We start from the raw sequence: 21,688 nt of genomic DNA on the forward strand, positions 1-21,688 counted from the left end.
CTCACAAGAGCTAAGATCATGATTGTATCCTCTAAAGCTGTTCTTTTTCACGTTTGAACTGTCCTAAGCCTGAAGATTACATTTTATATGCTGGTCCAGCTTTTAGCCTGATCTTTCTTCTTCTTTTGTCCAGGCAGTTTTGAAGTGGTCATCCTTGATGACCTGGAAGGTTTCAGGAAGTGAACTTCCCTTCATGCAGACAACAAATAGTGCGCTCATTTACCCATACTAGAGAAAAATGAAAGTCAAAGCTGAAAGTAAAATGGACATAATTTTAATGATTTTTTAAATTTTGTGCATTGGATTCAAACAGCAAACTGTGTGCACTCAACTGTTATCACAATGTTGTCAAGAGGTCTGTGTCTTTTACCATTTTACACACAATTGTTCATTACAGTATGTTATCAGCCTCGTGGAAACCAGGGGTGTGGCATGGTAAGCACTGGTGGTAGTGCACCTAGCTTTTATATTATCTAACTTGAAAATATTTCTCTTCTATGACTCCTTTTTTTCTTGATAAAAATAGTTTTCACCAAACGTTGGTGGTGCACACGCACTACCATTCATGCTCGACATCACACCCCTGACAGGAACGCATGTTCTTATTTTGTTGATAAAAAGTATTACAAAAATTTCCATACAAAAACTATTTTCATAGAAATCTTGCATTTCCACAAATAAACCTGAACATTTTTTGAAAAAAACTGCTCAAGAATTTTGTTCATTTAACATTGTGACTGTATTGATAAATGCAGTCCACGTCAGAGTTCACCACACATACTTCTCTTTAGATGACCAGTCCCCTTTCTCCTTTCACTGAGATCTGCCCAGGCTCCATCAAGTTCATTTATAGCAGGAAGGAGGTTTTGGATTAACATGTCTGAATGTTAGAATGAAAGTTGCAGTCTTCCACAGAACTATCAATACTCAGCCCTCTTTTACAGCTTAAGAAAAAGATTGCAAAACATCATCCATTTTAATTCAGAATCTCTGAACCAACTGTTGCTTTTTTATTCTTGGTGTGAGGTTGGGGAAAGGGTGGCTGGAATAGGTAGGGATTTGGTAAAGATACATGTTAAATCTCCTGCCACAGTGAATATAAGAAAAAACATTATTGCCTTGGTAATTTGACACTTCTATTTCAATCAGTGACACAGACTGTCAAAAAAAAACAAAAAGAAAAGAAAGAAAGACACTGATGAAGATCTGCTTTATATTCCACTTGCCATGAAATTCAGATTTGTTTTGCTTTACATTTCTTCACATCCTATAAGCACATATTGTCTATTCAGATGACCATTATACTGAGTAGCTGGGGGCTAGTGACATCATCACCCTCTTATCTGGGTGTTCAGAAGACTTAACTGTGTCTTGTAACACTACAGTTTTTGCTGATTCCAAGTATTTTTATTCTTAATGATTTTTTTTCCTCTGGTTACCCTTGGGGCATTGATATTCCATCTCCTGGCAACAGTTGAACCTCAAAAGGAACCTGTAATTTCTTCCTGGACTGCATTTGAAACCAGCCACAAAATGGTTATGTAACATTCACTCAGAAGAAGGGAGGAACCCATGATAAACAGTGTAACCCCGTGTAACTTGGTTGATCCATGATGTTTATAAATCAAGTCTGATCGTTGTAACTGCTTAGATCACAGAGTCTCTAGTTCATAGACACAGCGGCATGAGGTAACTCATTTTATTTTGCACAGGTTGCATATTTCCACAGGAAACATTCTCGCTAAATTGTTTGGAAAAAAAGACGACAGTTTGTGCTTGGGTGTTTGGCCTCCCAGCTTTATGCCATGGTTTCTTTACCTGGCAACCGTCTGTCGTTAAATGTGTGCATGTTGATAACTTCTTCTGTTTTCACAATAACTGGGGCCTGTGGCTTGTGTTTTAACCGACGCTGGCACTTCAGGGACATCCTCAGTTCCTCTACCATGGCGCTACAGAAGGACCTCTACAGAATAACACAGAAAAGGAAATATTACAAACACATCAAGTGCAATGGTCCTGAAAAATATTAAATTCAGTTTCAACAGACTTGTCAACATAGCAGCCTTGAAGTTTTGAAAAATTCCATTATAATGGTTATATCAAATTATTCCACTTTTAATACTCAAAACATGATAATTAAAATATTTTATCAAAGTGGGCAAGTTTAAAGAAAATCTCCACCTGATAGTGAACTGCCAGCTAGGAATGCATACATTACACATAATTTGAATGAGGTTTTAAGATATATAATTGATTAACATGATAAGATATAATCTACCTTAAATTTAAATACAAGCACAAATAAATCAGTTACCAGAAATCCATCCATGCTATTAAAAAAAATTAGACAAAATATACTGGCTTTTAGATCATAATGTAAGATATGAAAATTTTCTTTAAACATGGATTCTTCATTTTGTCTTTCAAAACAGAACAAAAATAGCACTCACACATTTAGACATAAAATATGGAAAATTATTTTTGGTATTCATTATATCTTTTTTGTGATCATGCCTATAAAACTATTGGTGAAGATTACAAACACATATGACCTAATCATGAAATGACATTGTATCACATTTAAAAATCCATGCACAAATATTAACTACACTTTTGGTATCATCAACTTGGTAACTGAGACTGATAAATAATTTATTTCATGAAGAAAAAATGACCCTATATATATTTTTTAATTCCGATTTCATTGGCAATAGATTTGCCAGAAATTCTATATATCTGGAACTTATGACACACTCCTCAAATTCCTATTACAGAGTGAAAACATAAGACAGAAACTTGTTAGTCTCCCTTTCCATCTAATTGAGATACATGTGTTAGTTACATATAAATCAGATTCATGAGCTAGTTGCATATTGTTGTTAACATTCAGATGGTCTAAGACTCAGGCTATTTTTTTTGCAAGGACTAAAAATGTGGACAACAACTAAAAATGTGGACAAGAATGAAAAATTTACACAATTCCAAAAAGTGATATGAAAACATAATGAAATAAACCTAATCAAATATGCATGAGAAGTCTTTTTTGTTTTGCATTTTGTGATGCTTCTTTGTTGTTTATCATCTTAGGCTAATTCCAAAATCCAAAAGGAAGCTTCGGGAGTTGGTGATGTTCAGGGAAGCCTGTTGTGCTGCAGTCCATGGGGTTGCAAAGAGTCGGACACAACTGAGCGACTGAACTGAACTGAACTAAATTCCAAAATAATGTAGGATAAAAATGGTTAATACCATATACATGCCTTATACTTTTTAAAATACTTTTCATATATCACTTTTTGTGACACAAACTAACACTGAATTAAGTTGGGCATCTATATGACAGAGGATAACTCACTTTCTGCAGCTCACAACTGCACCTCCAGCAAGATATTCTGATACCCAATTTTATGTATTTTGATCCTGCACTGTTAGCTTCTTGTCCATTCCTGGCTATATTCTCATTTTTCTTCTTTAGGTTGCTGAAGAGTTTCCTTAGTGATCATCCCAAATCTATGCCTTGGCTATTGCTGAAATTCTCACAATTATCAGCAATAATCTATTGTTTTAAACATCAGTTATTAATAGTATTTTCTTGTCCAATAAACAGGTGAAATCCAAATCTCTTTTTTTCATCATGACCTCTCTGAGTTAATTTTACCTTATCTCTCCCCCAACCTATTCCTCTTCCTCTTCTTTTTTTTTTCTCTTTACACACATGCTTCTCTTTGGACCGCCAAAGTTTTTCTCCTTTGTTTCTTTTTGCTCTGGTACTTAGCAGAGTTCTTTCATCTTTCACATCAGTCCAGCTTTATCCCTTACCTCCAGACATGACTCAAATTTTAACTTATTCAGGAACTAGTTTCCAGTTGACCAGGCTTATTATTTCTACTCAGTTTACTACTTTCCCCTCACTATCATGTTTCTCTGTCTGACCTCCAGGGCTTCCATGTTTCCCTCTCATTGAATTGTAAAGAATAGAGATCAAGTGCTCACAACACTGTTGTACGCATGTTGACTGAATTAACAATAGCCATACATGACCTTAACATTTTAATTCTTTTTTAATAATGTTTGTAATTCAATTGCTTAAAATTTTTTTTCAGAATCTTAGTAAAATACATTGTGTACAAGTGAGCTAATTAATCAGATAAAACTTTGTTATTTGTTTAATAACATTAAATTCATAAAAATATTAATTTATTAGTGTTTGTCATGGGAGATGATTAAATGCTACACATGAATTCCAAACTAACTGCAAGTTATCTCTATGTATTATTTATTATGTGCTAAATTATACGGTTTTGAAATTCACAGATTCTATTTCTGTTAAAAGATTTATATGACACCTGATAGCCAGTATATGGACACAGTGTTTCTTGTTGCTTAATACCTACTATTAGATGTACTTATTAAGAACATGATGAAAATGATGATGAAGATGGTGATGATGACAACACTGTAGAAATGGAAAAATCTGACTCCAAAAGAGGGAGGAATACATAGTCTTGAGGTAACTTAGTCTTGGTTCTCTGTTGAAACATTTAACAGAAGAATTGATTAGATAATATAACAATGTCAGAGCTTGATGCCATCGACACTTTAAAAATGTTATAGGATGTGAATAATGTTGAATTGTTTGAAATAAGCCTTCATTTAAAATAACTAAATTTCCCAAATTTATAACATTCTCTTTGGCAAACTCAGTTTTTAGATATCATGATTATATTGATTTCACAAGTGATAAAATAGAGATATTGTTTTATCCATAGTAATAGAGTGGTCTAAACAACTGATTTTCTCAGGAAAAAAATCTCACAAATGTACATAACTATTCAACCATGAACTGATTCAGTTTTATTTCTAGTTAGTTAGGGCAAAAATTTGGAGACAATATTGACAAATTGTATTAATAGCCTATACTTAACTTCAGACTATAAATGCATTTAAACTCTTTTAAAGCAATTTTATGTAATATAACACTTGTAATACTGATTAATATAAATTATAAGCATATATCCTGCCCCAATCAAGCATAAATAATTTAAAATTATCTCAAGTAAATGATATTTACAAATTTATAAACTCTGAAAATTGTAAACATGTAATCCCACCATTATCATTTTAGGCTATCTCTATTTTCTTAAGCCATTAGAAAGTAAAAAATTTAATCAAGCAAGCTTTAAGCAGTCAATCAGTAGTTTTGGTTATAATATCATGTTACCACTTTTGTTAACTTTTTTCTCTAAATAAGTTGACTTTGACAGTTTTTTTTTATTTATCAATATGTTTTATCTAAAAAAATAGTATTATCTTAGGTTCTAATACAGTCACCATGAAACTGTAGGTTCTTTTCTTACTTATATAATATTTCCAATCCTTCACAAAACTATGAAAATCTTTAGATTTGAGCAAAAATTTGGAGACAATATTGACAAATTTAAAAAATTTAATGATACCATAAAGTATGGTTCATTTGTATCACTAAAGAAAACACAGTTTTTAAAAATTTTTTAAAGCTTTAAAATGTAAATTCTGTATCTTGATCTCTGTAAGACCTGAAGTTGAAACTGTACAGACGATTGTGAAATACAGCTGTTTCTCTGTGTTGTACGTCGCCAAAAAATTACTATGTCTGATTTTTAAACTTCTAACTTGTCATTTGATAGAGACAAATAGTGTTTCCTAATTCATATCATGATCAGAATTTTTCACATGTCCTTTTATTGAACTATGGAATAAGATTTTGAAAAACCTAAATGCACTTGACAGGAATTTTCAGAGTTATAATGAAGAAGAAGGAAACTGAGGAGGAGCGAGGAGGAAAAGAAAGAATAAAAGAGAGAGGAAGAGAGGAAAAGGGGGTGGGGGACTTAAGGAAAGAAACAGCGAAGGAAAGAGGGAAGAAAATAAGGGAGAGAGGAAGTGAGAGAAAGATTGAGGGAGGAAGAAAGAGAAAGAAAACTACCATGCTTTTCGAATCACTTCTTAGGGACAGAAACACACAAATTGTGTCAAAGAAAGTTCCTTAGGGTGAAAACAACAACAAAAATGTTTCTGCACAATATGACAGACTACAAAAAGAAAAAAAGGTGCAAGGATACTAACCATTATTAAAAACCTCTTTTAGTAAGTTTCAAAAGTTTACTAAACAGTGTCTGGATTGTAGGGTGGCACTAACCAAATAGAAGATTCCTGAAAATGAAAATTTAAATCTTTGAGCTGTTAGCATGTATAATTGCATTTAAATTAGTTAAACTCATTATAAAATTCACTATATTTAATGAGGCAACCTGTATTACACATCTCTAATTCTTGAAACAATGAAGGTTTGGAAACCTTAAAAATAATGAATTTGTCTAAATGTACATTGCCTTTTAAACAAGCTATTTTTTTATGTATAAGACAACACATAAATAGTCCACAGATAAATGTTCTCAAGAATATCATTCGTGGTGTTATAGAATAATTTAATCTTAATAGCTTGACTTTCTAATTTATAAATATGTTTATATGATACATGATGTGACAGCACTTTGAGAAGCACATAAATTTTTTTAGTATTAGAAATCTAGTTGCAAACATGCTCCACATTAAACAGTGATATATTTAAACTTCATTTTTTAGTTAAATCCTTTATGTTTAGCAATGTCTTTAAAAAAATAGCAACTGATGAAAAATAAGTTTAATTTTTTAAACTTTGAAACTCATCACTTTCATGTTGAATATATAATAATATACCAATTGGAGAAATAATCATAAATATTATATGCTATTATTAGATCTCTATTTAGTACATATTATGTAAGGAGGAAACTATGCTATATATCTTACTGTCTTATTTTTTAAGGGTATGCTGCTGCTAAGTTGCTTCAGTCCTGTCCAACTCTGTGCGACCCCATAGATGGCAGCCCACCAGGCTCCACCATCCCTGGGATTCTCTAGGCAAGAACACTGGAGTGGGTTGAAATTAACTAAATGATATTCCAATATTCAGAACAATTTCCAACCATTTTTGTGTACAGTTTCTATTTGAAGCCTATTAAAACATCTTTGACTTCCCTGGTGGCTCAGAGGTTAAAGAGTCTGCCTGCAATGCGAGAGACCTGGGTTCGATCCCTGGGTCGGGAAGATCCCCTGGAGAAGGAAATGGCAACCCACTCCAGTATTCCTGCCTGGAGAATCCCATGGACGGTGGAGCCTGGTGGGCTATAGTCCACGGGGTCGTAAAGAGTCGGACACAACTGAGCGACTTCACTCATTCACTCAAAACATCTTTAAACTCACTTCACTCATTCACTCAAAACATCTTTAAACTGTTTATAAGAGACTTTGTAGTGCAATGTCCTAATATATACTAGCATCTCTCAACGAAAATGTTTTGTTTTTTCATTTAAATTATTTGTTCACTGATTATGGATACCTCATTCATTCTTAGACATTTTCTAATTAATTTCGGATGCTGTAGGCCATTTGACCAAGAATTCCAGATCACATGTAGTAGAGACAAATCCAGTCACTGTAATTAATCCCTGTGGAAAATTGCTCCACTTTAGGTAATACTTAAATTAACTAAATAATAACTAAAGGGAAATAAAAAGTATATTGGATGCAATATGCAACATTTTATATAAATGTTGGTGTTCTAAATAATGAAGATAAATGTCATTTAACAAGGCCCATTTCTTTTGATTTTACTCTTTAATTAGCAGTCTTTTAAAAATATCAAATAGCTAGTGCTATCTATCAGAAGTATAGATTTACCTAAAGCTGTATGAATGTAACAGTGAAGCAATGAGAGATGAAAAATGACTAGCCAAGGTACTCATGTCCAAATATATATATATAATATATATATATTATATATATAAACTTTGATCTTGATGCTTAGTCTTAGAGCAGCACTCTTTTTAAAAAGTCCATATATACATATATACATATATAATTTAAATATGCTGTGCACTAGTCAGAGAGGTATGTACACATTGATATTCTAACTGAAAAAGGAATACTGTTCTCTTGACTTCCATTCTGTGTGTTATTATATTAGCCTGCCTCACTAACAGTGATTTGAATTTCAGCTAAGTTCTTTTACCTGGACTCTATTCTTAACAAATGGTAATTTTTGAATACTAAATAATAAATCAGACAGAAAAATTATGGCACTAAATTATTTTTTCTTAATAAATAAAATGACAAAGCTTCCTATGTTTTAGCCTGGATTATTTTACAATGATAAACAAAACCAAAGATTAAAATACTCTCAGAAACCTTGACTCTTACTGAATAACTTTATATTGCATTTTGCAAATAAATGAGACAGAGAAAAATGGGGCATCATTATACATTTTTACACTTCCCTTACTTAAGTTAGAAAAATCAATAAATTAGGTCTGACAAGCTTCAACACCATTTTAGTCAACACAGCTGTGAAATGAATTTTAAGAAAAAGCAATGTTAATCATATTCTTGCCAGTAGTCATAATAATAACAATTTTTCAACAAAGTATGTAACATCCAAATAACTAATGTTTAATTCCAGGAAAGCTCTCTTTCCTTTAAAATACAGCAGTTAAAATGTATCAGTTTTATAAATAAAAATAATAATTATATTATAATGAAAGCTTCTTAGTATATGCCAGACATGCAAAAAGCTCTATATATGTTAACTATATTAACTTCTAAAGCATTTTAATTTATGGTGTATTTGTAACCCATTCATTTATTTAAAAGATGTATAGAAAGATTAATATAACACAGAGTTGAACACACTTGAAGAATGATTCCAAGTCTTTTCTTTTTTTTTAAATTTCAAAACTCATGCTTAATGTCCAGGAAAGTGAAATAACTATACAGGGCTCACGATCAAAGCCCAGTCTGTTTATCTAACTCAAACTCCCACTCCATACATTTTGTCAATACAACATCAGGGATAAAACCTGCCAAGAAAAATAGCTAAATGTTCTCCTTCCATGTCCTGTAGTGTTCTGTGGTGTAAACAGAATAGGCATATTTCAACTTGAGAAACATACTTGACCCTTGATATACTTATCCTCTTCTGCTCAATATGGATAATAATCTTTGCATAGCTCTCAGAGTAACTTTGTACCACTTTAAAAATTCTAAAGTCATTTATGAAAACCAGCTATAATCTTGTTTTAAAACATTATGGGCATTAAAAGAGTATGAGTTATCATAAACAAATGACTTAAAACTCCTTTTGCTGATTTGTAACTACTTAGTGAGCAAAAGGAAGATTGGCAATTGAAGTGTTATTTTATATTTATTTATAAAAAGTTGTGTTTTTTTTGAGCCATCCAGTTAGTCCCTATAGAGGTTATTAGTGGAAATTGAGAGATGTTCTGCTTTCAGAGAAAGGCAGTAATATAAAAACAAGACAAAATACACTTTTGTCCAAAGTTTATTTGCCACTTTTAACTTTTGAGTAGCAACATGCTTTATAGCTAGATTTTAATTAAAAATGTACTTAGAAAGTTAACAGTTAAAACCCCATATATTAAATACAAACTCCCTATATGAAAAGTACAAATATTCCATGGTTTGTAAGTAAGTATTATTTGGAAAAATGTAAATATTGTAATAAAATTTTTACTGATAATTTAGGACAATGTTTGCTTTCATATATCTTCTCCAATAAATGTATTCTTTTATGAAGCATTACTTCTGTTAGAACTAATTCTTCAGCATTCTGGAAGCAATTTGTGCATAAGGATTTATGAACAACTTGTTTTAATTCTCCTGATTCCATGAAATACAGATTCAGCCAGCTTTGAAAAGTATTTTTCCTCTGAATAATCTTTCATACAGAATCTCTAGTCTTGCAAGTTTAAATTAAACCAATATGATTTTCTTCTTATTCCTCATATTGCCTTGTTTCATTCATTTGTCCTTCTATGAGTTACAACTGCCTTCTACATTTCCTATTCAACTATACACTGAAGAACATTCTATGTACCCACAACACTTTTTTTGAATTTTCAATGACTGAAAATCACCACATTATATAAAGATTATTGTTGATAAGATTAACCGGTGTTCTATAATACAAACAACTATGTACACTAAAATGTACTATGTCCTGAAAAACAACTGTACAAAATAGCTCTTAAAATGTACTTTAATCACCTTGCAGGAAAGCACATAACATGTATCCAAGACACGGAATGTAGCTTAGAAATTCAATATCCAGCAATACTTTATATATTTTTATTTCTAAGATATATTTACTGTATTTTCTTTATGCTTAAATAATAGAAAGGGAATATTTTATTATATTTTCATATCAAGAAATGCAAAGATTCATATTCAACCTGATGTTCAATAAGGAACAGTTTGTACAGGCAAATCTATTTCAGTTATATGGAAATAAATCTATTTATAGATGTATCACACAGAAACAAAAGGTGCAACTATGTAAGTTATATTACCATTCTCATTGGAAATCAAAAGAAGGCAGAATTATATATAGCTTTTAAAAGTGAAAATATTCAAAAATTTAAGAAATGATTAATAATTCCAACATAAATTAATAATAATGATCATAAAATAGTATTATAAAAATTCTTACAGCAACTTATAACTCATACTTACAAAAATCAATGTATTATCATAAAAATATATTACCAGAGAAATTAAAATTACAAATATTAAGCAAGTTTTTTCAGTTATAAGTAAGATTTAAAGGTAAACACAGACTATTTCAAACAAATCTATGTTATCTGAAATGCATTGATAATTGCCTAAGATATGCAACAATTTTTTGAATTGCTTACTGAATGAACCTCAAGTACTAATGTTTTTAAAAGCAAGGAAAATATAAGGCAAAAAGAAAATTATAAAATGCACATGTTGATTAGTTGTTTTTCAAACATGTTTAAAATGGAAAAACATTTTAAGTAACTTTCATAATGGCCAGGTTATATGGTGAAAACCATCAAAAAAAGAAAAACAACTATTTAGTTTACAAGTTTGAATAAATGTGAAAAGCAATATGTCCTTCAGGCATTAATATTTGCATCAAAATTAAAACCACTAAGTATTTTAAAAATTATAATACACCATCTTGTGGTTATTGGAAAGGAATGCAACTTATAATTTTTATATTTTTATAAGGTCTACATATTTCAGCATTATATTCTCTTTTTAGTTTAACCTGCCCTCATTTAAAAATAACATTCTTATAGTACACTTAATTCTAAAATAGTTCAGAAATATAAAAACATTATAGTCATTAAGACTATAAAGTGTGATCCTTTAATATCTTACAAAATATATACTATAAAAGACATATTATTTTCACCTTTAATAATAATCACTAATTTATTATCATTATTAGAGATAAGACTTGAAAGGTAATATATTAATTATCCATAAACTTTATAAATAAACTTCATTTTCAACTAGATTGCATGTATATCATATCCACCAGCTTATTTAGATAAAGATAGAAATTTTCATTTGTTCTTTTTAAAAATACTAGAATATTATGAATTAAAGAAAGAAGAAATACAATGGAAAAAGAAAAAGAGGTAAGAGATAAAGTATATGGGAGCTGGAATTATGAATAATATATACTTGCGTACTTCCAAAGTGCAAATAAAATTCGTTGCACACTTGGTTCTCAATAAATAATTATTGACTAAATGAATAATTTTAAAAATATTTACTTTGGTTTTAAAATCCAAAAATCTCAATTAAAGACACAAATCCTAAGTGCAAATAAAATAAATTTCTGTATACTCACATGCATATTTTACAATAAAATCTAGGACTATTTCACAGCTAATTTTAATAAATTAACTAAGGTGTTAAACCATATTGCCCAACAAAGTAAAATATTTTTCTCAGGAAAAATGAAGAGGAATGGAGCTCAACAACATAATTTATCACAATAAATACAATATATAACATCTAATAAACCTATTATTTATTTACTTTATAAACATATTTCTTTTGAATTATGTGAAAACATAGCTCTTTTTTATTGTTTATGATCAACTTTCCTAAGTTTCTGGAATCAGTTTCATTATTTAACAGGTAAAGAAAGAAAAAAGGAAGGGAGGAGAAAAATAGAGAGAAATATAAAAAGGAAGAGTCTTATGCCAACAGGAACTGCCTGAGATATGAAGATACATCAAACTCACTAGTCCTTTTTCCTAAAGGAATTAAGAGGTAAGAATCTAATACGGAAGGAGAGATTCCTCCCCCTACCCCCCACAGAAATCAGCAAATATGAATAAAATAGTGAGCAAAGTTTCCCTTATGGCCTAGATGGTAAAGAATCTGCCTGCCAAGAGGAAGACCAAGCTTTGATCCCTGGGTGAGGAAAATCCCTTGGAGAAGGAAAAGGCAACCCACTCCAGTATTCTTGCCTAGAGAATTCCATGGACAGAGGAGCCTGGCAGGCTACAGTCCATGGGGTCATAAAGAGCTGCACAGGACTGAGCAACTACACTTTCACTTTCACTTTCAATGGAGAACTCTCATCAGAGGCTTCACAAAGGAAAGAATGGACCTTGTTTGAAATGGATAAAACTCATTCCCAACTTTCTCAAGGGGCAGCAAATATTCTTTTTTGTTTGTTTGTTTTAGCAAATATTCTTGGAATGAAGATAGTTTCTGAAGTTAGCTAAGCTTTTTTAGCATCATTCCTTCCAAAGAACACACAGGGCTGATCTCCTTTAGAATGGACTGGTTGGATCTCCTTGCAGTCCAAGGGACTCTCAAGAGTCTTCTCCAACATCACAGTTCAAAAGCATCAATTCTTCAGCACTCAGTTTTCTTCACAATCCAATTCTCGCATCCATACATGACACTGGAAAAACCATAGCCTTGACTAGACGGACCTTTGTTGGCAAAGTAATGTCTCTGCTTTTCAATATGCTATCTAGGTTGGTCATAACTTTTCTTCCAAGGAGTAAACGTCTTTTAATTTCATGGCTGCAGTCACCATCTGCAGTGATTTTGGAGCCCCAAAAAATAAAGTCTGACAGTTTCCACTGTTTCCCCATCTATTTCCCATGAAGTGATGGGCCCAGATGCTGGGAGGGATTGGGGGCAGGAGGAAAAGGGGACGACAGAGGATGAGATGGCTGGATGGCATCACCGGCTTGATGGATGTGAGTTTGAGTGAACTCTGGGAGATGGTGATGGACAGGGAGGCCTGGCGTGCTGTGATTCATGGAGTCACAAAGAGTTGGACATGACTGAGCGACTGAACTGAACTGAAGCTTTTTTTAAAAAATGAGATGTACAGATAAAGTCATATGGTTTTCTTTTAAATCAGTCACTCAGTTGTGTCCAACTCTTTGTGACTCCATGGACTGCATCATGCCAGGCTTACCTGTCCATCACCAACTCCTGGAGTTTGCTCAAACTCATGTCCATCTAAACGGTGATGACTTCCAACCATCGCATCCTCTGTTACCCCCTTGTCCTCCCACCTTCAATCTTTCCCAGCATCAGGGTCTTTTCCAATGAGTCAGTTCTTTGCATCAGGTGGCCAAAGTATTGAAGCTTCAGCTTCACAACCAGTCCTTCCAATGAATATTCAGGACTGATTTCCTTTAGGATGGACTAATGGTTTGATCTCTTTGCAGTCCAAGAGACTCTCAAGAGTCTTCTCCAACAACACAGTTTAAAAGCATCAATTCTTCAGTGCTCAGCTTTCTTTATAGTCCAACCCTCACATCCATACATGACTACTGGAAAAACCATGACTTTTGGAGATGGACCTTTGTTGACAAAGTAATATCTCTTCCTTTTAATATGCTGTCTAGGTTGATCATAACTTTTCTTCCAAGGAACAAGCATCTTTTAATTTCATGGCTGCAGTCACCATCAGCAGTGATTTTGGAGCCCCCCCAAAAATAAAGTCTCTCACTGTTTCCACTATTTTCCCATCTATTTAGCATGAAGTGATAGTACTGGATGCCATAATCTTAGTTTTTTGAATGCTGAGTTTTAAGACAACTTTTTCACTCTCCCCTTTCACTTTCATCAAGAGGCTCTTTAGCTCTTCTTTGCTCTCTGCCATAAGGGTGGTATAATCTGCATATCTAAGGTTATTGATATTTCTCCCGGCAATTGATTCCAGATTGTGCTTCATCCACCCTGGCATTTCACATGATGTACTCTGATAACTGTTGTTTCTTGACCTGTATACACATTTCTCAGGAGGCAGGTTAGGTGGACTGGTATTCCCATGTCTTTAAGAATTTTCCACAGTTTGCTGTGATCCACATAATCAAAGGCTTTGGCATAGTCAATAAAGCAGATGTTTTTCTGGAACTCTCTTTCTTTTTTGATGATCCAGCAGATGTTGGCCATTTCATTGTAATAGAAAATAAAAATCTAACACCACCTTGTGGAAATAGTTGTGCCTTGTATGCAGGTCAGGAAGCAATAGTTAGAACTGGACATGGAACAACAGACTGGTTCCAAATAGGAAAAGGAGTACGTCAAGGCTGTGTATTGTCACCCTACTTATTTAACTTATATGCAGAGTACGTCATGAGAAACGCTGGGCTGGAAGAAGCACAAGCTGGAATCAAGATTGCTGGCTGAAATATCAATAACCTCAGATATGCAGATGACACCACCCTATGGCAGAAAGTGAAGAGGAACTCAAAAGCCTCTTGATGAAAGTGAAAGAGGAGAGTGAAAAAGTTGGCTTAAAGCTCAACATTCAGAAAACAAAGATCATGGCATCCGGTCCCATCACTTCACGGGAAATAGATGAGGAAACAGTGGAAACAGTGTCAGCCGTTATTTTTCTGGGCCCAAAATCACTGCAGATGGTGACTGCAGCCATGAAATTAAAAGACACTTAACTCCTTGGAAGGAAAGTTATGACCAACCTAGATAGCATATTCAAAAGCAGAGACGTTACTTTGCCAACAAAGGTTCATCTAGTCAAGGCTATGGTTTTTCCTGTGGTCATGTATGGATGTGAAAGTTGGACTGTGAAGAAGGCTGAGTGCCGAAGAATTGATGCTTTTGAACTGTGGTGTTGGAGAAGACTCTTGAGAGTCCCTTGGACTGCAAGGAGATCCAACCAGTCCATTCTAAAGGAGATCAGCCCTGGGATTTCTTTGGAAGGAATGATGCTAAAGCTGAAACTCCAGTACTTTGGCCACCTCATGCGAAGAGTTGACTCATTGGAAAAGACTCTGATGCTGGGAGGGATTGGGGGCAGGAGGAGAAGGGGATGACAGAGGATGAGATGACTGGATGGCATCACTGACTTGATGGACGTGAGTCTGGGTGAACTCCAGGAGTTGGTGATGGACAGAGAGGCCTGGCATGCTGTGATTCATGGGGTCGCAAAAAGTCAGACACGACTGAGTGACTGAACTGAACTGAACTGTACAAGATTCATTATACCTGTTGATTAGGAAAACCTTTCTTGGCAAGTTGATGCCTAGTCCTGAATCCCTAATCTAAAATAACTAGTAGGAATTTGCCAGGTAGAAAAATGGACAAAGGTTGCTCAGGTCAAATGGTAAGAGTATTTTAAAAAGCTGGCTGGCCTTGGAAAATAGAAAGCAATTTAGTGTGGTTATAGTACAAGCACAAATTGGAGAGAAGCAAAATATGAAACTACAAAGATGAACAGAGAGAGATCCTAAAATGTCTCCTCTGAGAAGCTAGAGAATTTGAACTTCATTACGGAAGCTTTGTGGAGACGTTGACATCAGAGGATGTGATTCATATGCTCATGTCCTATCAAAACAGCTCTTTTTTTCCAATATAATATTTTATCTGCTTCAGCCCAAATAGGTCAATTGATTCCAACTTTCTAATGTTTAAGAAGGTCATAGAAATCCACAGAAATTGAGAACTGGTTGATATGTGAAAAATTCAACTAAACTAGTTATTTATAAGAACAATAAAGGTGAGTATACAAAAAGTAAATCCCCATGTCCTTTAAAAACACCTTAAAGCTATAAAATAATTGTACATAGAGACAAGGCCCAGGGAAATCATACAAACAGGATACAAAGAGAAAAGGGCAATAGACTATCATATTTTAAATGTTTTATTTTAAACCAGAGCTATAAGTGAAAGAAAACTACTGCATATGGATGATGTGAAGTTCTAACTAGACAACCTAAGGTCCTTATACTACTTTGGGACTCATTTTAAGCATAAACTAACCAAATATCACATTTGTTGATAACTTATAGTAAATATGAAGACTGAAGACTTAATCACTTTCATCTTTGATTAGTTCTTAGGATTTGAGCCCCAAACTCATTTTGACATCGTAATAAAATCATAATATAAAAAGTGTACTTAGACCTAATTTTCAGTCACACCTGTAGCAAAAGATATTTGATTTAGTCAGATCAGCAGATACAGCCATTAAATAAATCATATACTTGTCCAAATTTCTCAAACTTTTTAATTGGTTATTTTACTCATAGAATGGTACTATCAGAATAGTCATTTAACACTATTTCAAGGAATTAATTACCTTTCTTAATTAAATTAAATGAAGTAAATTGAATTTAGTTATTAAGTGAAGTAAAATGTAAGGATGCTGTACCCAGAATTTTGATTTCAGAAAAGATAACTGTACCATAAATTATTAAATATGAAGGAAATATCATATTTCTACTTTTATATTTACCAATAAATGTTTATAAACCATTAAATATTTAAAGCAATATAATCTCACCTGATGCAGCATCTAAAAATTAAGATCTAAAAAACTGCTTTTCAGTTATAAACAGAAGAGATGTTTATATGCTAAAAGACTAAGTTCCAAAAGGCTTAAAAATTTTAAAGCCAAATTTTATGTTCCGAGTCATACATTTATATTAAAAGTAGCACATAATATCAGAAAGATTTCTTTATATTTATAGAACTAATGGAATTATAGCACTAGAAATGTATAATATGAACTAGGTTCAAAATTTTTTTAAAGAATAGAATGTAAAGATATTTGTTCAAAGATTAAATATATTAAAATCCTAAGGAAAATTGCAATAATCTCAATATTTTGAGGTTTATATATATTCTTCTGAAGACTCAAGTGCAAAACAATAAAAGATGCACTAAGAATAATATTAAGTGGCAAAGAAGAAACTCACAATATTCTCACATATTCATTAATGTAGAATATCCATTAAAATTTCCACAATGTGCTTTGAGATTGTTCAAATAGAAATGTATTGGCAGCAAAAATCTTCAAATAAAAATTATATTTACTTTCTAACTTGAAACTATTAATGAGTATCGTATCTTAAAGCACTTTACTGCAGAGAAAATTTATTTCTTCATATAACAGTTCCTGAGTTTTACTTCATTAATTATATTCGTCCAGTAAACTAATCTCAGTGAACTTCAAACAGCAAAAGTTTTTCCAATTTCAGACTTTAATACGAGGGAAAATAGTTGCTGGTTCTGAAACAGTTCAATTAAAAATATTACCTTTAAATTAAAAGCACAAAGTTAATCCTGAGTTCTATGAACCTTTGTATATAACGAGTGACAGAAGATCGTTAACAGTCACAGTTCTAAGTATTACCCTTGGCTGGCAAGATAAAAAATAGTTGGCTTTATTATAACAACAATTGTTTTAAGTTGCAAAAAAGTGACATTTACCTTTTCCAACTGAGCGTTTTTTTTGGATTTGTATAAAAACTCTCCCACTGCCACAAAAACAGAGAGCACCAAGCCGGCTGCCAGAACAATGAAGATGCCACCAATATTTTGAACCCCCAGGGCACTGGCCTCCTTGCTCTCCTCCTCTGGACACCCATTGCCCCTCCACCACTTCTCCTTCATCATGTGCAGCTTGCCTTCCTCTTGCAGCTGAAGAATTGCTATGGTGATTTTGTCTCTATATGGAGAACCTAAGAAAAGAGAGAGTTTGTTAATGCTTTCCAGGAAACCAGAATTTCATAATTAAAGGTTAACATGATGAAAGAACAGAGCTCTTTCCAAATACTGTGAAATATGCCACTATTTATTTTCAGCAGGAAAAATCAACTGGAAATGGTATAAAATACAAGCTTAACAAAATAAATAGAGGTGGTGGCCTTTCTGATTTTGAAGGTTAAAATACATTTTATTTTGAAAGAGGAAAATATCTCTTGCTAAATGCAGGCTCAACTCAGAGAATTGGGAAAATAATAAATGGTAAGTAGAAATCTACAAAAAAGAAATGCAGAGAGGGCAAGGATATTTAGTTAATGGCTAGGAATCGTTCAACACTGAAAACAGGGCTTTGATCAAATGGTAACCTTGGTTTTTAGGAAAGTTGTGCAAAAAATGGTGTTTCCCATGATTAAGTTGCAACAATTTGAAGCAGTCATGATTAACAAGTTCTGTTCAGTTCGGTTCAGTCGCTCAGTCATGTCCGATTCTTTGCAACCGCACAGACTGCAGCACTCCAGGCTTCCCTGTCCATCACCAACTCCTGGAGCTTGCTCAAACTCATGCCCATCAAGTCTGTCTGTCATCGGTCAACCACCTCATCCTCTGTCGTCCCCTTCTCCTCCTGCCTTCAATCTTTCCCAGCATAAGGGTCTTTTCCAATGAGTCAGTTCTTCACATAAGGTGGCCAAAGTACTGAAGCTTCTGCTTCAGCACCAGTCCTTCCAGTGAATATTCAGGGTTGATTTCCTTTAGGACTGACTGGTTTGATCTCCTGCCTGTCCAAGGGACTCTCAAGAGTCTTCTCAAAAGCATCAATTCTTTGATGCTCATCTTTCTTTATAGTCTAGCTCTCACATCCACACAAGACTACTGAAAAACCATAGCTTTGACAATATGGACCTACCTTTGTTGGTAAAGTAATGTCCCTGCTTTTTAATATTCTGTCTAGGTTGGTCATAGCTTTTCTTCCAAGAAGCAAGCATCTTTTAATTTCAAGGCTGCAGTCACAATCTGCAGTGATTTTGGAGCCCAAGAAAATAAAGTCTCTCACTGTTTCCATTGTTTCCCTATCTATTTCCATGAAGTGATGGGACTGGATGAACTATGGATGGAGGTTCGTGACATTGTACAGGAGACAAGGATCAAGACCATTCCCAAGAAAAAGAAATGCAAAAAAGCAAAATGGCTGTCTGGGGAGGCCTTAAAAATTGCTGTGAAAAGAAGAGAAGTGAAAAGCAAAGGAGAAAAGGAAAGATATAAGCATCTGAATGCAGAGTACCAAAGAATATCAAGGAGAGATAAGAAAGCCTTCCTCAGTGATCAGTGCAAAGAAATAGAGGAAAACAATATAATGGGAAAGAATAGCGATCTCTTCAGGAAAAGTAGAGATACGAAGGAAACATTTTATGCAAAGATGGGCACAATAAAGGACAGAAATGGTATGGACCTAACAGAAGCAGAAGATATTAAGAAGAGATGGCAAGAATACAAAGAAGAACTGTACAAAAAAGATCTTCACGACCCAGATAATTAAGGAGGTGTGATCACTCACCTAGAGCCAGACATCCTGGAATGCAAAGTCAAGTGGGCCTTAAGAAGCATCACTATGAACAAAGCTAATGGAGGTCATGGAATTCCAGCTGAGCTATCAAATCCTAAAAGGTGATGCTGTGAAAGTGCTGCACTCAATATGCCAACAAATTTGGAAAACTCAGCAGTGGCCACAGGACTGGAAAAGGTCAGTTTTCCTTCCAAACCCAAAGAAAGGCAATGCCAAAGAATGCTCAAACTCCTGCACAATTGTACTCATCTCACACGCTAGTAAAGTAATGCTCAAAATTCTCCAAGCCACGCTTCAGCTATACGTGAACCATGAAGTTCCAAAGCTATGTGTTTTTTTTTTTTTCCAGTAGTCATGTATGGATGTGATAGTGGGACTATAAAGAAAGGTGAGCACCAAAGAATTGATGCTTTTGAACTGTGGTGTTGCAGAAGACTCTTGAGAGTCCCTTGGACAGCAAGGAGATCAAACCAGTCAATCCTAAAGGAAGTCCTAAATATTCATTGGAAGGACTGATGCTGAAGATGAAGTTCCAATACTTTGGTCACCTTATGCAAGGAATTGAGTTACTGGAGCAGTCCCTGATGCTGGCAAAGATTGAAGGCAGGAGGAGAAGTGGATGACAGAGGATGAGATGGTTGGATGGCATCACTGATTCAATGGACACGAGTTTGGGTAAACTCCGGGAGTTGGTGATGGACAAGGAGGCGTGGAGTGCTGCAGTCCATGGGGTCGCAAAGAGTCGGACACGACTGAGCGACTGAACTGAACTGAACTGAACTATTAGGACCAGATGCCATGATCTTCATTTTTTGAATGTTGAGTTTTAAGCCAGCTTTTTCATGTTCATCAAGAAGCTCCTCAGTTCCTGTTTGCTTTCTGCCATAATTGTGGTGTAATCTGCATATATGGGGTTATTGATATTTCTTCCTGTAATCTTGTTTCCAGCTTGTGCCTCATCTAGTCTGGCATTTTTCATGTTATACTCTGCATATAATATAAGTTAAATAAGCAAGTTGACAATATACAACTTTGATGTACTCCTTTCCCAATTTGGAACCTGTCCATTGCTCCATGTTCGAGTCTAACTGTTTTTTCTTGACCTGCATGCCGATTTCTCAGGAGGCATGTAAGGTGGTCTAGTATTCCCCATCTCTTGAAGTATTTCCCACAGTTTATTGTGATCTACACAGTCAATGGCTTTAGCATAGTCAATGAAAGAGATGCAGATTTGGGGGGGAATGTTTTTGCCAACACATGTTGGCATCTTGATCTCTGGTTCCTCTGTCTTTTCTAAATCCAGTTTGAACACCTGGAATTTCTCAGTTCATGTACTGTTGAAGCCTAATTTGGAGAATTTTGAGTGTTACTTTGCTAGTGTGTGAGATGAGTACAATTATGTGGTAGTTTAAACATTCTTTGGCACTGCTTTTCTTTGGGATTGGAATGTAAATTGACCTTTTCCAGTCCTGTGGCCACTGCTGAGTTGTCCAAATTTCCTGACATATTGAGTGCAGCACTTTTACAGCAATATATTTTATAATTTGAAATAGCTCAGCTGGAAGGAGTGGTTAACATTTTGCAGATAGTAATGATTTATATTTGTTATTTGAGATGAATACCAGAAGTAATGGTTTGTACAGACTTGGATCATTCAAAAATCATCATGGTGACGCGTTGTAAGATTTTTTTTGGTTGTTTGTTTATCATTTTGCACTTTGGAAAGAAATATTTTAATTGTAAGCAACAGTATAAATGAAATTTAGTATATATGCTAATGGGGGTAGATGTTCATCTGCATTAGTGTTATATGATAAGTAATAACTTTTCTAATTGGTTGCCCCAAAGCATGCAATAATACTGAACTATATGCATCTTTCAACATCTGTCCCAAAGGATCAGTCTTATTGCTTTCTCTCCTCCAGAAAATAGTCTGTTATTAGTGTTTAATCATTCCTAAACTCTAATCTTTCCCTAAACACTGCACATTACAGTTTTCTGCACAAATTCATCCATAAGTGTTTTTTTCTGCTTGTAGAAACATACTGATTTCACCTTGCATTCCATGTTGTCTGTGATTTTTGTCTTGATTTAAATATTCCTGCATTTACACCTAAAGATTATTTTTGCTAAGAGCAATTAAAAACCTGATCTGGAAACTATTTTGCCCCATAAGGAACAGCACTATATGTCTTCTTTTTACTTGATTAGTATAACAGGACTAAT

At 33.9% G+C, this 21,688-nt stretch overlaps 1 protein-coding gene across 13 annotated transcripts in view; it reads right to left on the reverse strand.

Annotated features, from left to right (window-relative positions):
* Positions 1-258: 258 nt before the first annotated feature.
* The window catches only part of GRIK2 (glutamate ionotropic receptor kainate type subunit 2), a 741,992-nt gene continuing 720,562 nt past the window's right edge, over positions 259-21,688 (reverse strand). For 5 of the 13 annotated variants that reach the window (XM_086316368.1, XM_086316361.1, XM_086316370.1 and 2 more), the window contains 2 exons: positions 17,626-17,876; positions 259-1,963 (listed from right to left, as the gene is read on the reverse strand). In XM_086316368.1, the coding sequence (XP_086172494.1) occupies positions 1,799-1,963; positions 17,626-17,876 (416 nt within the window). In that variant the 3' untranslated portion in view covers positions 259-1,798. Of the gene's footprint in view, positions 1,964-4,387; positions 4,527-6,102; positions 6,190-17,625; positions 17,877-21,688 lie in introns of all 13 variants that reach the window. The other 8 variants (XM_086316369.1, XM_086316362.1, XM_086316371.1 and 5 more) reach the window with 4 other exon arrangements.

The sequence above is a fragment of the Bos grunniens genome, chromosome 9 (assembly GCF_055505025.1).
Source record: "Bos grunniens cultivar Pamir isolate PY7600 chromosome 9, Bosgru_T2T1.0, whole genome shotgun sequence".
Taxonomy (NCBI): Eukaryota; Metazoa; Chordata; class Mammalia; order Artiodactyla; family Bovidae; genus Bos; species Bos grunniens.